General features: G+C 47.9%; 1 protein-coding gene across 10 annotated transcripts in view; it reads right to left on the bottom strand.

The window, feature by feature from the left end:
• dock3 (dedicator of cytokinesis 3) overlaps positions 1-16,050 on the bottom strand; it is a 1,878,236-nt gene that overhangs the window by 13,423 nt on the left and 1,848,763 nt on the right. For all 10 annotated transcript variants that reach the window (XM_070895785.1, XM_070895788.1, XM_070895786.1 and 7 more), the window contains 2 exons: positions 14,399-14,486; positions 2,970-3,092 (listed from right to left, as the gene is read on the bottom strand). In XM_070895785.1, the coding sequence (XP_070751886.1) occupies positions 2,970-3,092; positions 14,399-14,486 (211 nt within the window). The remainder of the gene's footprint in view (positions 1-2,969; positions 3,093-14,398; positions 14,487-16,050) is intronic.

Genomic DNA, 16,050 nt, shown 5'->3' with positions numbered 1-16,050 from the left:
TCTTTTACTCCTTTAAAATTTTTACCATTTCGTGTATATTTCTTCGTCTTTTCCTCCCAAAATGTATCACCTAATTTCTCCAGTTTATCTTTCATCTGATATCTACCTGCCCAAACTATGAATTGTCTGTGTTCTCGGAAGCTGCTTATTGTCCCCTTCACAGTTAATCCTGCTCCCTATTTTTGTGTTGTGTGAAAATGCTGCTCCTGTGCCTCCAAACCCCAATCCTGTACACTGAAAGCAAAACCCGGAATACCACGGAAATCTGAAATACAAACAGGAAATGCTGGAAACACTCAGCAGGTCAGGCAGCATCTGTGGAGAGAGAAAGGGTTAAAGTCTCAGGTTGATGAACGTGCAGCAGAGCTCTGATGAAAAGTCATTGAGCTGAAACGGTAACCTTGGCCGGAATTTTCGAAGGTAAGAACGGGTGGGCTGGAGGTCGGGGGGGGAAGTGAAAGTTGAACCCGCCCACTTTCACCTTTCACACAGGTGGGGCGGGGGGGCGAGGGGCTGCCAACCTGCTGCCAAGAGGTAGGTTGGCAATTTACATATATGATAATGAGCCCCGAAGCCTCTGCTTTTACCTGCTTTGCCGGTTTTACTGGGGCAGCCGGGGTTCCTGGGGCTCGGGATTCCTGGTGGCTGCAATGAGGTGGCCTCAGCCTTGGGGAGCAATAATTGTGGGCTGGGAGGGGCAGGAGTGCTTCCTCCTGGCCACCACCCCCCCCCCCAAGCTTCCCCGCCAGTAGCCTTCCCCTCTTCGGGGTCAGGGATCAGATTCCCCCCCTTCCATCCCCCGGGAACACACACCCAAGATTGCAATTCGGCCCTAGGGTTGGGGATCAGATTCCCCCCCACTCCCATCCCCCGGGAACCCTCCCCCTGGATCGTGATTCTGTCCTGGATTCCCCCCCTCCCATCCCCCGGGAACCCACCCCCCAGATCGTGATTCAGCTCTGGGATCGGGGATCGGATTCCCCCCTCCCCTGTGGGCCTGGAACCCACTCCCCAGATCGCGATTCGGCACCGGGGAGCTCTACCCCTACCCCGGACACAGGGATCAGACCCCCCCTGTCCCCACCACCCTGGGCTCAGCTGCAGCCTCCTTCTCCGAGTTGCCCACACGTCTGGAAACCAATCTGTTAAACAGGCACGCAGGCTGTGACTCCCAACCTTTCGGGTTTCCCGCCATCTCCCAGGTCCCCCCTCACCGTGTGGGACGGACCTGTCAAAATCCAGCCCCTTAGTTTCTCTCCCCACAGGTGCTGCCTGACCTGCTATGTGTTTCCAGCATTTTCTGTTTTTATAACACTTACAGAACACAAAGAGCAACGTCCCAAAATCATCACCACCACCACCAACACCCTTATCAACACCAACATTACAGAACTGTAAACTTTTGAGCATATAGTCCTGGACCTGATGGAAGGAAAGCTCGTTGGCTTATAGATAATTATTCTCCTATCTCTAGCCTTCAACTTATTTTGTCTGTCTCTATTTTATTGATATCACAATGGTGAGTGCTCTTCTGAATTATCATTTTTGTTCCTCCAATCTCCAAATATACAATTCGAAATGCTCCATTTCCTCCCGGCACCTTCACTGTGTTCAAATGAAGATTTATCTCACCATCTTCTATTCGAACATTCTTTTCCAGGTTTTAAAAACAGTGGAGCTCCAAACCTCCCAGTTTTCACTTCCCTTTGCAATCTACAGGCCTTTAAAACCCAACCTTGGCATCACCTAACCATTATTTCTTCATAGACCTCATCTTCTTTCTGACGGTTTTGTACCTGTGCAGTCCTGTATCAAAAGGCTTGACCCTTTACCTGAGAGTCTCAATGTAAAGATTCTTCAGGATGAAGTAATCCAGTGGTTTGCAGCATTAGGGTGATGCCATCCATTCTGCTTCCTCTCATCTGTGGCCAGCTCACACTGTCTATCTGTGCTTTGTTGTCTTATACAACATTTCAGTTCATTAAATGCAATGAGGTTTTATTTTACAACATGTCGAAAAGCTAAGAAGAACTATGCCACTAAACAGAGCAGCAGGCTTATGGAATACATCGCGAGGGAAGGCCTCCAAAGTGGATACTAAATGGATTCAGAAGACGAGATGCTTTTCTGGAGAGAAGGGATTGAGGATTGAGATGTTCTGGTTGGGTCTAATGCACTTTTGCTCTACTAATATTTTTAATGCAGCCACTGAGTCTAAACAGACTTACAAGTTACAGGAACAAGTCAAAGTAATGGTGTCTCCTTACCCCGCATTCAATATGTTACAGGCTTTTGAGCTAACTTTCCTTTATTAGAGGTCCGTAAATGTGACCCTGAGCTTCCGGTCGCCTGTCACTTTAATTCGCCACTGCATTCCCACTCTGACCTCTCTGTCCTCGGTCTCCAACACTGTTCCAACGGAGCTCAACGCAAGCTCGAGGAACAGCATCTCATCTTTTGTTTAGGCACTTTACAGCCTTCTGGATTCAACATTGAGTTCAAAAATTTCAGAGTGTAATCGCTGCCAATCTTTGGCTCCCTTTCCCCCCCTTGCCCCCCTGCCCCTGGCCCCCCCCCCCCCCCCAGTGCCTCTTTCTTTCTATTTTTCTCCTTGTCTCTAATGGCCGTTGGTCATTATCCCATCATTCATACCCTATCTTGACTAATGTTATTCTAACTCCCGCCGTTACCATTTGAATTTGGGCCATCATCCCTTTTGTCTCTCTAATCTCTCTTGTCTTCCAACCTATCACAGACCTTCCCTTTTGTTCTTTCATCCCCTCCCACTTTCAGTGCTTGTTAAAAATCTGTTCTTTTCGAACACTCTCCAGTTCTGATAAAGGGTCATTGACCCGAAACGTTAACTCTGCTTCCTCTCCACAGATGCTGCCTGACCTGCTGAGATTTCCAGCATTTTCTGTTTTTATTCTTTTACTAGGCTGATTCAATAAAGGGATTTTCCTGCTTACCAGGTGGTAATGAGCGGGGTGGAACTGGGGGTGCAACAATATTGCCCACATGTGCCGACAGGAATGGCATTGTGTCTCTGGTTCCGCTGTCTAGACTCCAGCTACTGGGAGCTGCTGGCACCGCTGAAATACAATAAATCAAACGTCAGTCAACAAGTACCTGGGCCGATCAGTGGCAAACGGAGTTCAATAGGGAAAAATGTAAGGCACTGTTTAGTGTAAATAAAAATAGGAACCACATATCCTCCATGGGTGGGATCATACTTACTGATGCGGACACTTAAAGGAGACTGAGGAGTATTAGCTGACTCCTTTCACGATGTCTAAACAGTGTGAAACGCAACAAACAAAGCAAACATGACCCTGAGATATATTTCCCAATCAGTTAAGTTCCAATCCCCGAGCTTATTCTGGTCTGGTCAGGCCGCATCGGCGGTACTGTGTATAACAAGCAATAAGAGTGAATCCACTACTAAAGTGATGAGCGAGGAGAAACAGATAGAAAGCTGAGGCTCGACAATGTTGAACAAACACAACTGAGGAAGAATCTTACAGAGATACGAAAGATAATGGCCCGGAACTTGTGGTCAGTAGCGAAGCACAAGGATCTCGCGATCCCGGTGTCGAAAACTTCAGGTTTCCTGACCTTCAATTCAAATCAGTGATCCCCTTGTGCAAAGTGCAGCCAATCGAAACACAGAATTCTCACAGACAGTGGACAAGAAAGTGGGTAAGCTCTTAAAATTCTAACTTAAAAAATGTTAGAAAGAGCAAAGCAAAGAGTGGGGCTCTTACATGGGGAAAAGGCCAACCTGAAATAAAGATAGACAAACTTTAATAGATTGAAATTTTTTTGTTGAAAAGTTTCTTGAAAATTTTAAGTTTTATTAAAATGGACAAATTTCACACGGCACAAAATTAAAATTAGTTTTCCAGGCCCTTAACATTTGTTTGGCAGTAATAATGCTGTTAAAATCCCATTTACACCGAATCCCTTTGGGTCTAACTTTTAGTGGGGAATTTAACAGTGAACTTACTGCCAATGTTTTTGTCAGTTTCAATGATTTGCGAGATTTCACTGATTGCCGTGTGTGTGTGTGTATGTGTGTGTGTGTCTGTGTGTGGTGTGTGTGTGTGTGTGTGGTGTGTGTGTGTCTGTGTGTGTGTGTGTGTGTGTGTGTGTGTGTGTGTGAGTGGGTGTGTGTGTGTGTGAGTGTGTGTGTGTGGTGTGTCTGTGTGTGTGTGTGTGTGTGTGTGTGTGAGAGTGTGTGTGTGTGTGTGTGTGACTGTGGGTGTGGGTGTGTGTGTGTGTGTGTGTGCGGGGGCGGGGGGGGGCGGGGAGGGAGGCAAAGCGCTGCCAGTTTCGGAACGGTCATTGACAGACTGAAAGTTCGCCTACACCAAATCTTGAAGTTGCGATCAGTTTCAAAGGCAGAGTGACAGCGAACATTGTCAGTTCATCATCATCCCAACCGTAGATTTTGGGCCATTTAATCGAAAGCGGCAAATAAATCTGGAACATTACTTTTAAACATGCTCAGGCAGTAGGAGAAAAATGCGCACATTCTGGATAGGGACACTTTTCAGAGGCACGAGGAAATATTTATTTACTGAGAGGGTGATCAAGAAGAATAATTAAGACCAATACAGTAAAGCAGAATCAGTCCAACACAGGCCCTACAACAGAATTATCCAACACAGGCCCGACATTACCCCAGATGCTCGAAAGAATAAGCTTGGTACCTACCCGAGAAACACTGCGCCACTGCCAGCAGGCAGGGGTGGAGTCATCAAGACCAAGCGCAGCGGGCGGTCTTAGAATAAGGTGGAGGAAAGATGGGTGCAGCCTTTCTTTGCTGCTGTTGTTGTTGTTGATGATATTATTGTTGTTGTTATGTATTGATGTGTGCATCGTCCTGGTACCTTAAATGTATAATAAGCACAGTGGTACACCACAGAGGGCGCTGTGGTGGGAAACCTGAAAGTACCTGCAAGGGGCAGTATAAAAGGCTGACCACCACACCTGAGAGTCACTCTGGAGCTGAACAATAAAGGACGAAGGTCACAGCAGTTAGATTAACACCAGACCGTGTGGAGTCAGTGATTTGTGTGCTGCATACACCACATTGGCGACAAGGAAGCGGACGAACTCCGTGCAACCATGGCTACTCTGGGCTCACTAAAGGATTTTACCGTGGGCAATGATTGGGAGGCCTTTACGGAAAGGCTCGAGTACCACTTCACAGCAAACGACCTGACGGAGGACACGGACGCAATGAGAGATAAGCGTAAGGCGATATTGCTTTCTAGTTGTGGAGATGAGGTTTACTGTCTCGTCAGGGATTTGCTGGCACCCGGGAGTGCCAGGGACAAGTCATATGAGGAGCTGATCACACTCATTCGTGACCAGTTGAAACCGAAGGAGAGCATCCTCACGGCCAGATACAAATTTTACCGTCACTGCAGACCTGAGGGCCAGGATGTCACCAAATACGCTGCGGACCTCAGGAGACTCGCGGCGCCGTGTGATTTTGGCGCACACCTTGACGAGGCGTTACGGGACATTTTCGTTATGGGGATTGGTCACGAGGGCCTCCTTCACAAGCTGCTAGCCACAGAACCCACAGTCACTCTGACAAAGGCCATCACCATCAGCCGGGCATATATGACCTTGACTTGCAGCACCAAGCAAATGATCCACACAGTCTCGAACCCGGCAGGCACTGTCCACAGGATAGCGCCCACCATGGACAAAACTGCAGAACGTGGCTCTGCCCGGAGCAGAGAGCACGGACCTCGGGATCCTGGAACTCAGAGTCCGCTGAGGGGGGCCATTCAAGCAGCACCATGCTGGCGCTGTGGAGGAAGCCATGGGGCTCACCGGTGCAGGTTTGCAGAGTATACGTGAAAGGCCACCTTCAGCATTTGTGTAAAAGAAATTGGACTCACCATGTGGCTGAGGAGATGGGGGATGATCTACTGTTCAGCGAGGAGCAGGCAGAAGAAGATGACGTGTTGGGACTGTATACGTGCACCGACGATTCACCCCCAGTGATAATGGAAGTAAAAATCAACGGAGTCCCTGTGAGTATGGAAGTGGACACAGGCTTGGGTCTGTCATTGATGAGTCGGAGAACTTTTGATAAGCTGTGGATTAACCCAGCTGCACGACCCAAGCTGGTCCCGGTCACGGTGAAGCTGCGTACCTACACCAGGGAACTAATACCTGTTCTTGGCAGAGTGATGGTGCAGGTATCCCACGGGGACGAGACGCATGGTTTATTTTTGTGGGTCATCGCAGGCGATGGGCTAACACTCCTTGGCCGGAGGTGGATGGGGACGGTCCGTGGGAGCTGGGAAGACTTCATCACTCCACAGGCTGCTGCTCGCCGGGGTGCTGCCGTGCCCCGGGTCCCCAGAGAGCAGCGCCGACCGAGCTGGAGCTGCAGCTTCAATCCACCCACAGGCAAGCCCCAGGCCCGGACCTCACACAGAGATCCTGCAGCCTCAGCCCCCTCAGGCAAGCAGCCCTGCAGAGAGGGGCCTAGTGGGGGGGGGGGGGGGGGGGGGGCGGTGAGCCGGCGGGGCGCTGCGGGCGGGGTGCGAGGGATCCAGGAGGGCCGGCGGATCGGAGGGGCCCACGCAGAGGGAGAGTCGGGCGGTGGCAACAGCTGGAGGTCGGCGGTCACAACGGCCGCAGAGGAGGCCGCTACAGAGGCCGCAGGGGAGGTGGCAAGTGCGGCAGCTGGAGAGGCCATGACGGCCGCAGAGGCGGCTATGGTGGCCGCTGGAGAAGCAGCGACGACAGCCGCAGGAGAGGCGGCAAGTCAGGTGGCAGCGGAGGGGAGCGGAGGCTGCGGCGGCGGGCATCCGGAGCAGCGGAGAGAAAGATGGCGGCGGCCTCGTGTCCAGAGCAGCAGAGCATCAAAGATGGCGGCGCCCAAGGAGAAGCCTCATGGAATCCTGCTGCATCAAAGATGGCGCCTTAAAAAGGAAATGCACCCGGGAGTCTTAAAAGGGCCTTACCATGTGGTGGTCCCCACAAAGGACTTCTGTAAAGCAAGAGCGAGTCTAAAATGAGCTATGTTAATGTGTGATGGCGGATTTATAATATTTTAATGCTGAATGGTCACTGTGTTTGAGTAAAATAATAGATATGAAGTACAATTAATGATAAGAGCTAATAAGGAAATCAGGGATCCGTTACCAGTCAATAACTATTTAATGTAACTGCTCAGTGTACCCGCAACCCGTTGACGCACATCTGTACCAGATAACATGTACCAGACTAACGCACTACCTGCCTTCCGTTGGACAAACAAGGTCAAGATCCCCGGCAACGGCTTTGGGAAGGGGGCGGAGTGAGATGTTATGTATTGATGTGTGGATTGTCCTGGTACCTTAAATGTATAATAAGCACAATGGTACACCATAGAGGGCGCTGTGGTGGGAAACCTGAAAGTACCTGCAAGAGGCAGTATAAAAGGCTGACCACGACACCTGAGAGTCACTCTGAGGCTGTTCAATAAAGGACGAAGGTCACAGCAGTTAGATTAACACCAGACCGTGTGGAGTCAGTGATTTGTGTGCTGCATACACCACAGTTGCTACTGTTCTCAAATTAGGTTTTTTGTAAGTTATATAAATTTACATGTTTAAAAGTTTATAAGTGATCTTAAAGTCCATCCTGCAAGCATAAAAGGCTTCAGTCACCTGTCGAATGGAGCAGTGTGTGTCGTGCTGGGAAATACCACAGATGTCGCCAGCTGAAGCCTGAAAGGAGCCAGATGCATAGAAGGATAGTGCTGCAGTAACCTTTACCTCAACGGGCAGTGCGGTCCTGATGGTGCTGGAAGGCTGCAGATCCCCCTTGATGAGTCGGCATATCTCAGCAATGACCTCCTTTCGGAAGCGCAGCCTCCTAAGGCACTAGTTATCAGACAAGTTGAGGTAAGATTGCTTTTCCCTGTAAGTTCATCGGCTGTACATTCTCCTCCTCTGCCTCCGCATTAGTCTGCCACCTCTTCGATTGGCCCCTTCACTCAACTTCAGACTGCAGCATGTGAGCATTTACAAGTAATGGTAGAGAAGCTACAGGCCCCATCAGTATTATCACTATCACTGTTGTTATAAATGACCTTTGTACTAAAATAAATATAAATATAAATATAAATGTGAGTGGATCTATCAGTAAAAGGCCCTTAAATAACTCTCAAATTATAAGCCCTTTGTTTAAGCTGCCTCCTCACTTCCTCCGACGTTCAAAATGGCGTCCGTAGTGCCGAGTTCTGTGAGGAAGGCCAGGTAAGAGCAGCTTTTGTCCAGTGATCTTCTTGGCGAGCGATGAGCCCGGCGATGTGCCGAAAGTTGCACTGGGCGATGTGGGCGATCACCTCGGCGATGTGACACAAAAGTTGGGTCGGCAATTTTCCGGCGATGTTCCGGCCCAACTTTCCGCTTTTGAAGCAAAATGGGCAACAGCCTGCCTTTTTGGGCGATATATGGGCATTAGCCCAGTGATCTGAAGTGGAAAGTCTAGCCCATCATCTCCTCTGCAATTCCATTATACAGAAGGCTTACACGAGGTATGGCATTGTCAATATTGCCCCCATAATTAAATTGTACCTTTGCAAGAAGCTCAAAACAGCAGGACAAGGAGTTAAAGCTTCTCTCCTCTCTCTCTCCCCAAGGTCGATGCCCTAGTATGAACCACACCCTGGTCTGTGCATGCACAATAGGCTTGCTTAGAACGGTAAGCTAGGCATTCAATGAGGACATTTGGGGCAATGAAGTTTAATGCAATTCTTTAATTTTAGATTCTGTTCAAAGTACCACCCCACCACCGACCGAATGTCTTCTCACCGGGCTCGAGGGTCGGCCGGCAGAATCGCTCCCTAGCTCGGACACAGGGGCTCAGCAAACACCCCCGCCCCCCACAACTGGGCTTCTTTTGAAGCTGCTGTATAGTGTAAGGCTTCTCATCCCTTACGTTTGGCTTTCGCCCCACCCCCCCTACCCCTCTGGGCTTCTTTTGAAACCGAGCCCCTGTGTCCGGGCAAGGGAGCGATTCTGCCGGCCGATACTCCAACCCTTGAGCCCGGTGAGGAGACATTCGGTGGTGGGGAAGGAAAACGGGAAAACTCAGTTTGCTCGTGACAGTACTGCAGATGGCTGGGAACAATCACCCTCTGAGATGAGGTGCAGCCCACCATGTAGGACCTCTCACAGGTCATCCCTGGCTGCAGGAAGGAGGGGGAAACAGTTTCTGTTTTCAGAAAACAAATCTACATTAAAACCGTACATTGGATACAAGTTGCCAGATCTGGAGGCTGTTGTGGCAGTAGGGAACTACGACGTAATGGATCAGAAACATGACTAAACTTAGAGGTTGGGAATGAATTTAATATACAGGGGTATAGTGTGTTCAGAAAGGACAGAAAAAGAGGTGGCGTGCCCATATATATCAGGGGAAACTATGAGCTAAATGGTACAACTACAGAAATAACGAGTTGGATAAAGATCTATAATGTGAAAATATCCAAGCTGGGTGTTTGCTACAGACCACCAGGCCAGCATAAGAAGTAGGACAGTGTACTTAGAAATAAGAAGGGTATGCAATAACAGGGAAGTTATTGTAATGAGAGACTTCAATCAACCCAATATAAATAAAAGTAGTCAGAGTTAGTAAATGTTATGCATGCCTGCTTCATGACCAAGTGTGTAAGGGAAGCCAGGGGCTGTGCTCACCGTGACTTTCCTGCACCTCTGCTCTCACCCCTTCCCCTTCTTCCCACAACCACGACAGGGTTCCCCTTGTCCTCACCTTTCACCCCACCAGCCCCCACGTTCAACGGATCAACCTCCACCATTTCTGCCACCTCTAGCGTGAACCCACCACCAATCACATCTTCCCCTCCCCTCCCCTCTCAGCATTCCGAAGGGACCGCTCCCTCCGCGACACTCTGGTCCATTCCGCAGTCACCCCCAGCACCCTCTCCCCTTCCCTCGGTACCTTCCCGTGCAAGCGCAGGAGATGCAACACCTGCCCTTTTACCTCCTCCCTTCCCACTATCCAGGGCCCCAAATACTCCTTCCAGGTGAAACAGCGATTTACTTGTACTAAATTAAATTTAGTATACTGTATTCGCTGTTCACGATGTAGTCTCCTCTACATTGGGGAAACCAAGCATAGATTGGCTGACCCCGAGCTTCCGGTCGCCTGTCACTTTAATTCTCCGCCCCATTCCCACTCTGACCTCTCCATCCTCGGTCTCCTACAATGTTCCAATGAAGCTCAACGCAAGCTCGAGGAACAGCATCTTATCTTTCGTTTAGGCACTTTACAGCCTTCTGGACTCAACATTGAGTTCAACAATTTCAGATCATAACCGTTGGCCACCTTTGGCTCCTTTTCCCTCCCCCCCACCCACATCTTATGTTTTTTTTCTTCTTTCTCTTTTTTTTCTCTATAGTTGTCTATAATGGCAGCTGGTCATTACTTCATCATTCCTATCCAGACGAACCTTTTTCTGACTTCTGTCATTACCATTTCAATTCAGCCCATCATCCCTTTTGTCTCTCTAATCTCTCCTGCCTTCCCCCCTATCACAGACCTTCCCTTTTGTTCTTTCTTCCCCTCCTCCTTTCAGTGCTGAAGAATGTGCTCTTTTCGAAATTCGGCAGTTCTGACGAAGGGTCGTCGACCCGAAACATTAACTCTGTTTTTCTCTCCAAAGATGCTGCCTGACCCGCTGATTCTCTGTTTTTATTGCAGTAGATTGGAAACATGCTAATGTGGTGCCAATATTTTAGAAGGGTAACAAAACAGATACAGACTTGTTAGTCTTATTTCAGTTTCAGGTAAAATAATGGAATTGATTATCAGGAGTAAACTTGGTGATTATCTATAGACCTGTAAAAAGCACTCGCTATGGCTTTAGATGGGGACGATCCAGAGTCTAGATAAGAAATTAGCTGAAGGGTGGAAAACAAAAGATACTTTTTGGAGAAGTTATGTTAGAGTTCTGGGATTGGTGGGGTGGGGTGGAGTGGGTGGATTGCTAAGTACTGAATGGGGTGTCCCCAGAGCTCAGTTTTTGGGACTATGACTGTTTGTAATTTACATCAATGACTTGAATTTAATAACTCAATGCAAATCGATTAAATTTGCAGATAATACCAAACTAGGAGGGGCAGGGAATCAGAAGGAGGCAGCCCAGAAATTACAAGATGATCTAAACAAAATATAAGTGGGCCAAACAATGGATGGATAAATAGGCAACATATATACTACTCCATGAATGGTGACAACTCAAGTGCATTGTGGGAAGCCATATGATATAATGTACTTTTGGCTTCCAAAAGACTTTTGACTAAGTTCTACAGGCTTTTGTTTCAACTCAAAGCTGTGGAGATTCAAGTTAACCACTGGGAATGGATAGAATGGAAAGAAGTTCGCTGAAGGGTGATAAATGAATACTCTCTGGAGGAATTATGTCGGAATAGGAGGTGGGGGGGGAGTACTGACATGGCGACTCAAACTGATAAAAGGTAACTTTAGGACTTAGGAGGTTCTTTTTCACAGAGTGATTAATACTTGGATTGGACACGGTGGGTGTAAATCCTGGAATCATTTAAGAATCAATTAGATGCAGAAATGTGGGGAATTATCGGTTTATTCAAATAGAAGCATGAAGTTGGACTGATTAGCCTTTCTCACTAAGTATTTTGTGATTTTAAGAATGGGTGGATCTCCTTAAATAAGAAAAGCACCTCATCCTACTTTGTCAAAAGCAGTTTTGTCGCTTGTAAAGTATGTTGAAGATTACTGTCTGAACACATGGTGCAGGGCTATGAAACAGCTATGTTGATATACGAGTAACCTTACACCTTAGCATCAGATATGGCCAGCATGTTGTGGTCACTTGGAGGGAGGTTTATCAGACCCACACTGCTCACATGCTCGATTTAATCCAATGTCATAACAGCTCAGGGATTAGACTGTGCATTCTTCTCCCATATAAGGAGTTAGATTGTGATTGTTTCCTATATAAGGTGTTGACAACTAGTCAAGTAATCCTGGGAACTTTTACATTTCTAGTAGTTGGAGATTGGTAAAATGATAAAGTTGGAATGAGATTGATCTAAAAGGGGGACAGAATATAAAACCGAGATACTACTGTAGTTACATGAAGTGCTGGTCAATACTATGTTCAGTTTTGAGTATCCCACCTTAAAAGGATACACTGGTCTTGGAGGAAGTTCAGCAACAATTCACCATGATAATAGTTGGGATGAAACTACTGAGTTAAAATGAAAGACTGGAGAAACTTGGGTTGTATGTTCCTGATCAAGGTGTTTAAAATAATGAAGGGAGCAGACAAGGAGATAAGAATCAACTGTTTTCTCTAGTAAAGGAATCTAGAACGAAGGGACATCATCTTAGCAGTTCGAGCTAGGCTTGTAAAAAGCCAGGCCATTAAAAACTTCTTCACACACAAATTTTCCTCCCTGGTGACACCCACAGGAGATAGAACATCTGATAAACAGATGCAAAATCGTTCACCTAGGGAGAGTGACTGACTGCTCCACATGTGGAAAGGGTTCATGTAGGCTGGGCAAAGATAGGTCCAACTGTTCCGCGGACCTAAACATTGGCCAGAACCCAGTCTCAAATTCATTAAAACTCTGGCTCTATCCTTTCGGTTAAAGGTTTCTGATGATTGTGCGGTTTATTTTGGTGAGTTTATATAAATTATTTATAAAACAAAGCATCTAAATGATAACTATTTCTAGTACTTCAAAGAAATGGAGATTGGTGACAGACCTCAGTTTAGGAGACAGGAATCACTGTTTCAATCATACATGTTCAACATATTTTTAATTCAGGTTGTCTCCTGACTGGTATCTATCCACACTACTTTTCCCATTTGTAGATCCTTCCAGGGCCAATCTGGTTCCGGGGTCAACTGTGCACTCCAGTCCCTCCGGTGCCCACCGGTCGTGGAAGGCCTCAAGCGTACCAACAGACAAGGCAGCACCCCTTTCCATACACACCCGGGCGTGGACATGGCCGCGGGAGAGAGGCAGGCAGTCAGGCCAAACAGCATTCTCAACTGCGAGGTGCCTGGATTTGGTTGGCTGGCCAGGCCCAGGAGCAGTCCCACGAGGAGGCCCTCTGAATTGCCTTCTCCTCCTTCACCGGGTGACCAAAGATCAGGATCGTGGGACTGAAATGCAGCCAGAAATTGAGGAGTAGTCCCTTTAAAAAGTTGAAAAGGGCTGCAACCCCTCACACGCTATATAAATATGAAACCCGGACTCCTACAGGCAGCCTGGGAGTCTGTTAATCTACTTAATCCATTGGACGGGACTGCTCCATGCAACACTCAGACTATTGCCAATGCCTCTCTGTGGTAGGCCTCTATGAGGTGTACAACATTACTCAGCTGAGCACATTATGACCGATTTGCCTTTCTCCCTGCAGAGAAACATTTGGCCTCTGTAACCCATCTTCCTAAACAGCTCAAAACTGCCAGGATAGGCGAGTTGAACCAGTGTCCTCTCATTAGCGACACAGCACGTGTCCTCACATTCCATTAGTGCCCCAGTTCACATTGCCACTTCAAACTGTCCCATCTTAGGCACCCAGTGTCAGTACAAGCACTCTCAATTCCAGCATGGAATAACGCTCCCTCTACACTGTCCCATCAAACATTCCCAGGGCAGGTACAGCACGGGGTTATATACAGAGTAAAGCTCCCTCTAAACTGTCACATCAAACACTCCCAGCGCAGGTACAGCACGGGGTAGATACAGAGTAAAGCTCCCTCTACACTGTCCCATCAAACACTCCCAGGGCAGGTACAGCACGGGGTTAGATACAGAGTAAAGCTCCCTCTACACTGTCCCATCAAACACTCCCAGGGCAGGTACAGCATGGGGTAGATACACGGTAAAGCTCCCTCTACACTGTCCCATCAAACACTCCCAGGGCAGGTGTAATTTGAGTTGCTGTACAGCTCCATTTACTCTGCCACAACCTCAGAAATGCTTCCTACTGCATTTGACACATTTTCATTTCCTAAACCAACCATCCTGTGGCCCCAGAGAGAGGTGTTGCCAATTTAATGCCAAATTAGGGGTTTTGTGCGAGGTGATCACACCAACTAGGAACTGAGTTAGATTGCCAAAGACATTTCATGTAGGACGGTGCTACTTGGAGCTGTACATCATTTTGGGCCTCAGAGGTGAACGGCAAGAATCTAACCCAATGCAGCACCCAGCACACCTCCCCATACATTTATTTTTAAAAGAAATACTAAACTTGTAATTGTTAACTGATGAGACTCATGGTCCTATATGGTCCAACAGAAGAAATTCATTATCAGTCTGCTCCACTGAACTTTAACGGTTAAATGGGTCCTTACCCTTTTCAGCGACGGAGAGGTTCGGGTCACTATATGGTTTGCAGGGTCCGACCACCTGCTGAATCAGGGCCCGCTGGAAACTAGAAGGCTGTAAGGAGAGTGAACCATCAACATGAGCACAAGTTGGCATAACACAGAGTTGACAACAATGATCCGAGTATGTAGTCCCCAATGGCTATTCAGGGAACAGATACTTAAATGCCCAGCCCACGCTGTCATTTCCATTCAGTGAACTCCCGTTTGGTTATTTTACCTGATGGTGCTGTTGTCAAGAGCAGTTCCAACTTTTAGTGGCAGTGCTGTGTGGCAAGTGAGGCCGAGATGCAGCAGCGTCTGAACAGCAATGTGAACATTTGCCCTGGGAGGGGGTGAGCTGAACACTGAGCCACCTGTACAGGTCAGTGACATAGCTTCCCAATCGCCTTTCCCCACCACCAAGCAAGATCTGACGGCCAGAAACTAAAGATTTTCATGCAATGTGATTTTGGTGCTGGTGGAAGATAACCATTTTGGTACCGAGAACCAGAGTTACCTCAGAACAAGGTTATCTCACAGCATTGTGTGAAGGCGTGCGTGTTTCAGGAATTTTATCAGACCAGTAATTGTTTGAGTGACTTAAACTACACTTAAAACTCCCAAAGTCCCCACACCTCAGACTTTTCTGTCCTCCTATCCTCACTCAATCACTCTCCAAATAAACTCCCTTCCCATATCCAAGGCCATGGCCTCGTCTTGCCATCTTTGGTGGCCTCTCCGCTCCTGAGATTTCTATCACTGACCACTTGCTCATTGGCCTTTCTACCTCTATCGGAACCCTCCCACCACAACCCTCCGTGCAAGGACAAGATGCTCCCTTAGCTCCCTCATTAATTCACTCTCAAACTCCAAACTCCCTGCCCTCTGTTCTCCAAGACAGCTCTATCACCAGGGAGCTACTAAGCTGCTCCCTCACCTCTGGCTTTGACACCCTCGTTCTCATCAAGTTACTGGCCATTTCCAACCCTCGCTGGATCCCCCGGACAGTCACCATCTTTGTGCCATCAAATTAAAGGGCTGCAACTTCCAAGCTCTCATGGCACACAACTGGTTTTGTTATTCAATGCCAGATCTAACTCAACCATGTCCAGCAAGCCAAAGCCTTCTCCAGGATCATCCTAAACAGCAAGGACAACCCTAGGCTCCATGATTAACAGCCTCCTCAAACTCCTATCCCTTGCTTCATCAGCCCTCACCTCCAATATTAAGTGCAAGAGCTCAATGATTTCTTCATATTGAGAGCTACAGCTCTACAACGATAGGAAACACTCCCTCCTCTTTCCCTCCCACTCCCTGACCTACCACAAGCCCTCCATCCATTCCAGTCTGACCCCCATCAATTTGCAATTTCTCCATCATCCCACCCCATGCCCTCTTCCTGCTCTCATCTGGAAGACCCACCTCCTGCTCTTCCTAGGCCCCATGCTTGCTGACATTGTTAATGGCTTCCTAAATTCAGGGACAATCCCATTTTAAAGCTGCCATCTCTCCCCCCTCAAAAAATCCACCCTCAATCCATCCAGTCTAACTCCCTTTCCTCTCTAAGTTTCTCAAATGTGGTACCTACCCAAAACTTTGTGTTTGGATCCCTCCATGCTGGGATTATCCGAATCATA

This window comes from Pristiophorus japonicus, chromosome 12 (assembly GCF_044704955.1).
Source record: "Pristiophorus japonicus isolate sPriJap1 chromosome 12, sPriJap1.hap1, whole genome shotgun sequence".
Lineage (NCBI taxonomy): Eukaryota > Metazoa > Chordata > Chondrichthyes > Pristiophoridae > Pristiophorus > Pristiophorus japonicus.
The sequence above is the reverse complement of the archived record's forward strand: the minus strand, read 5'-3'. Positions and strand labels throughout refer to the sequence as shown.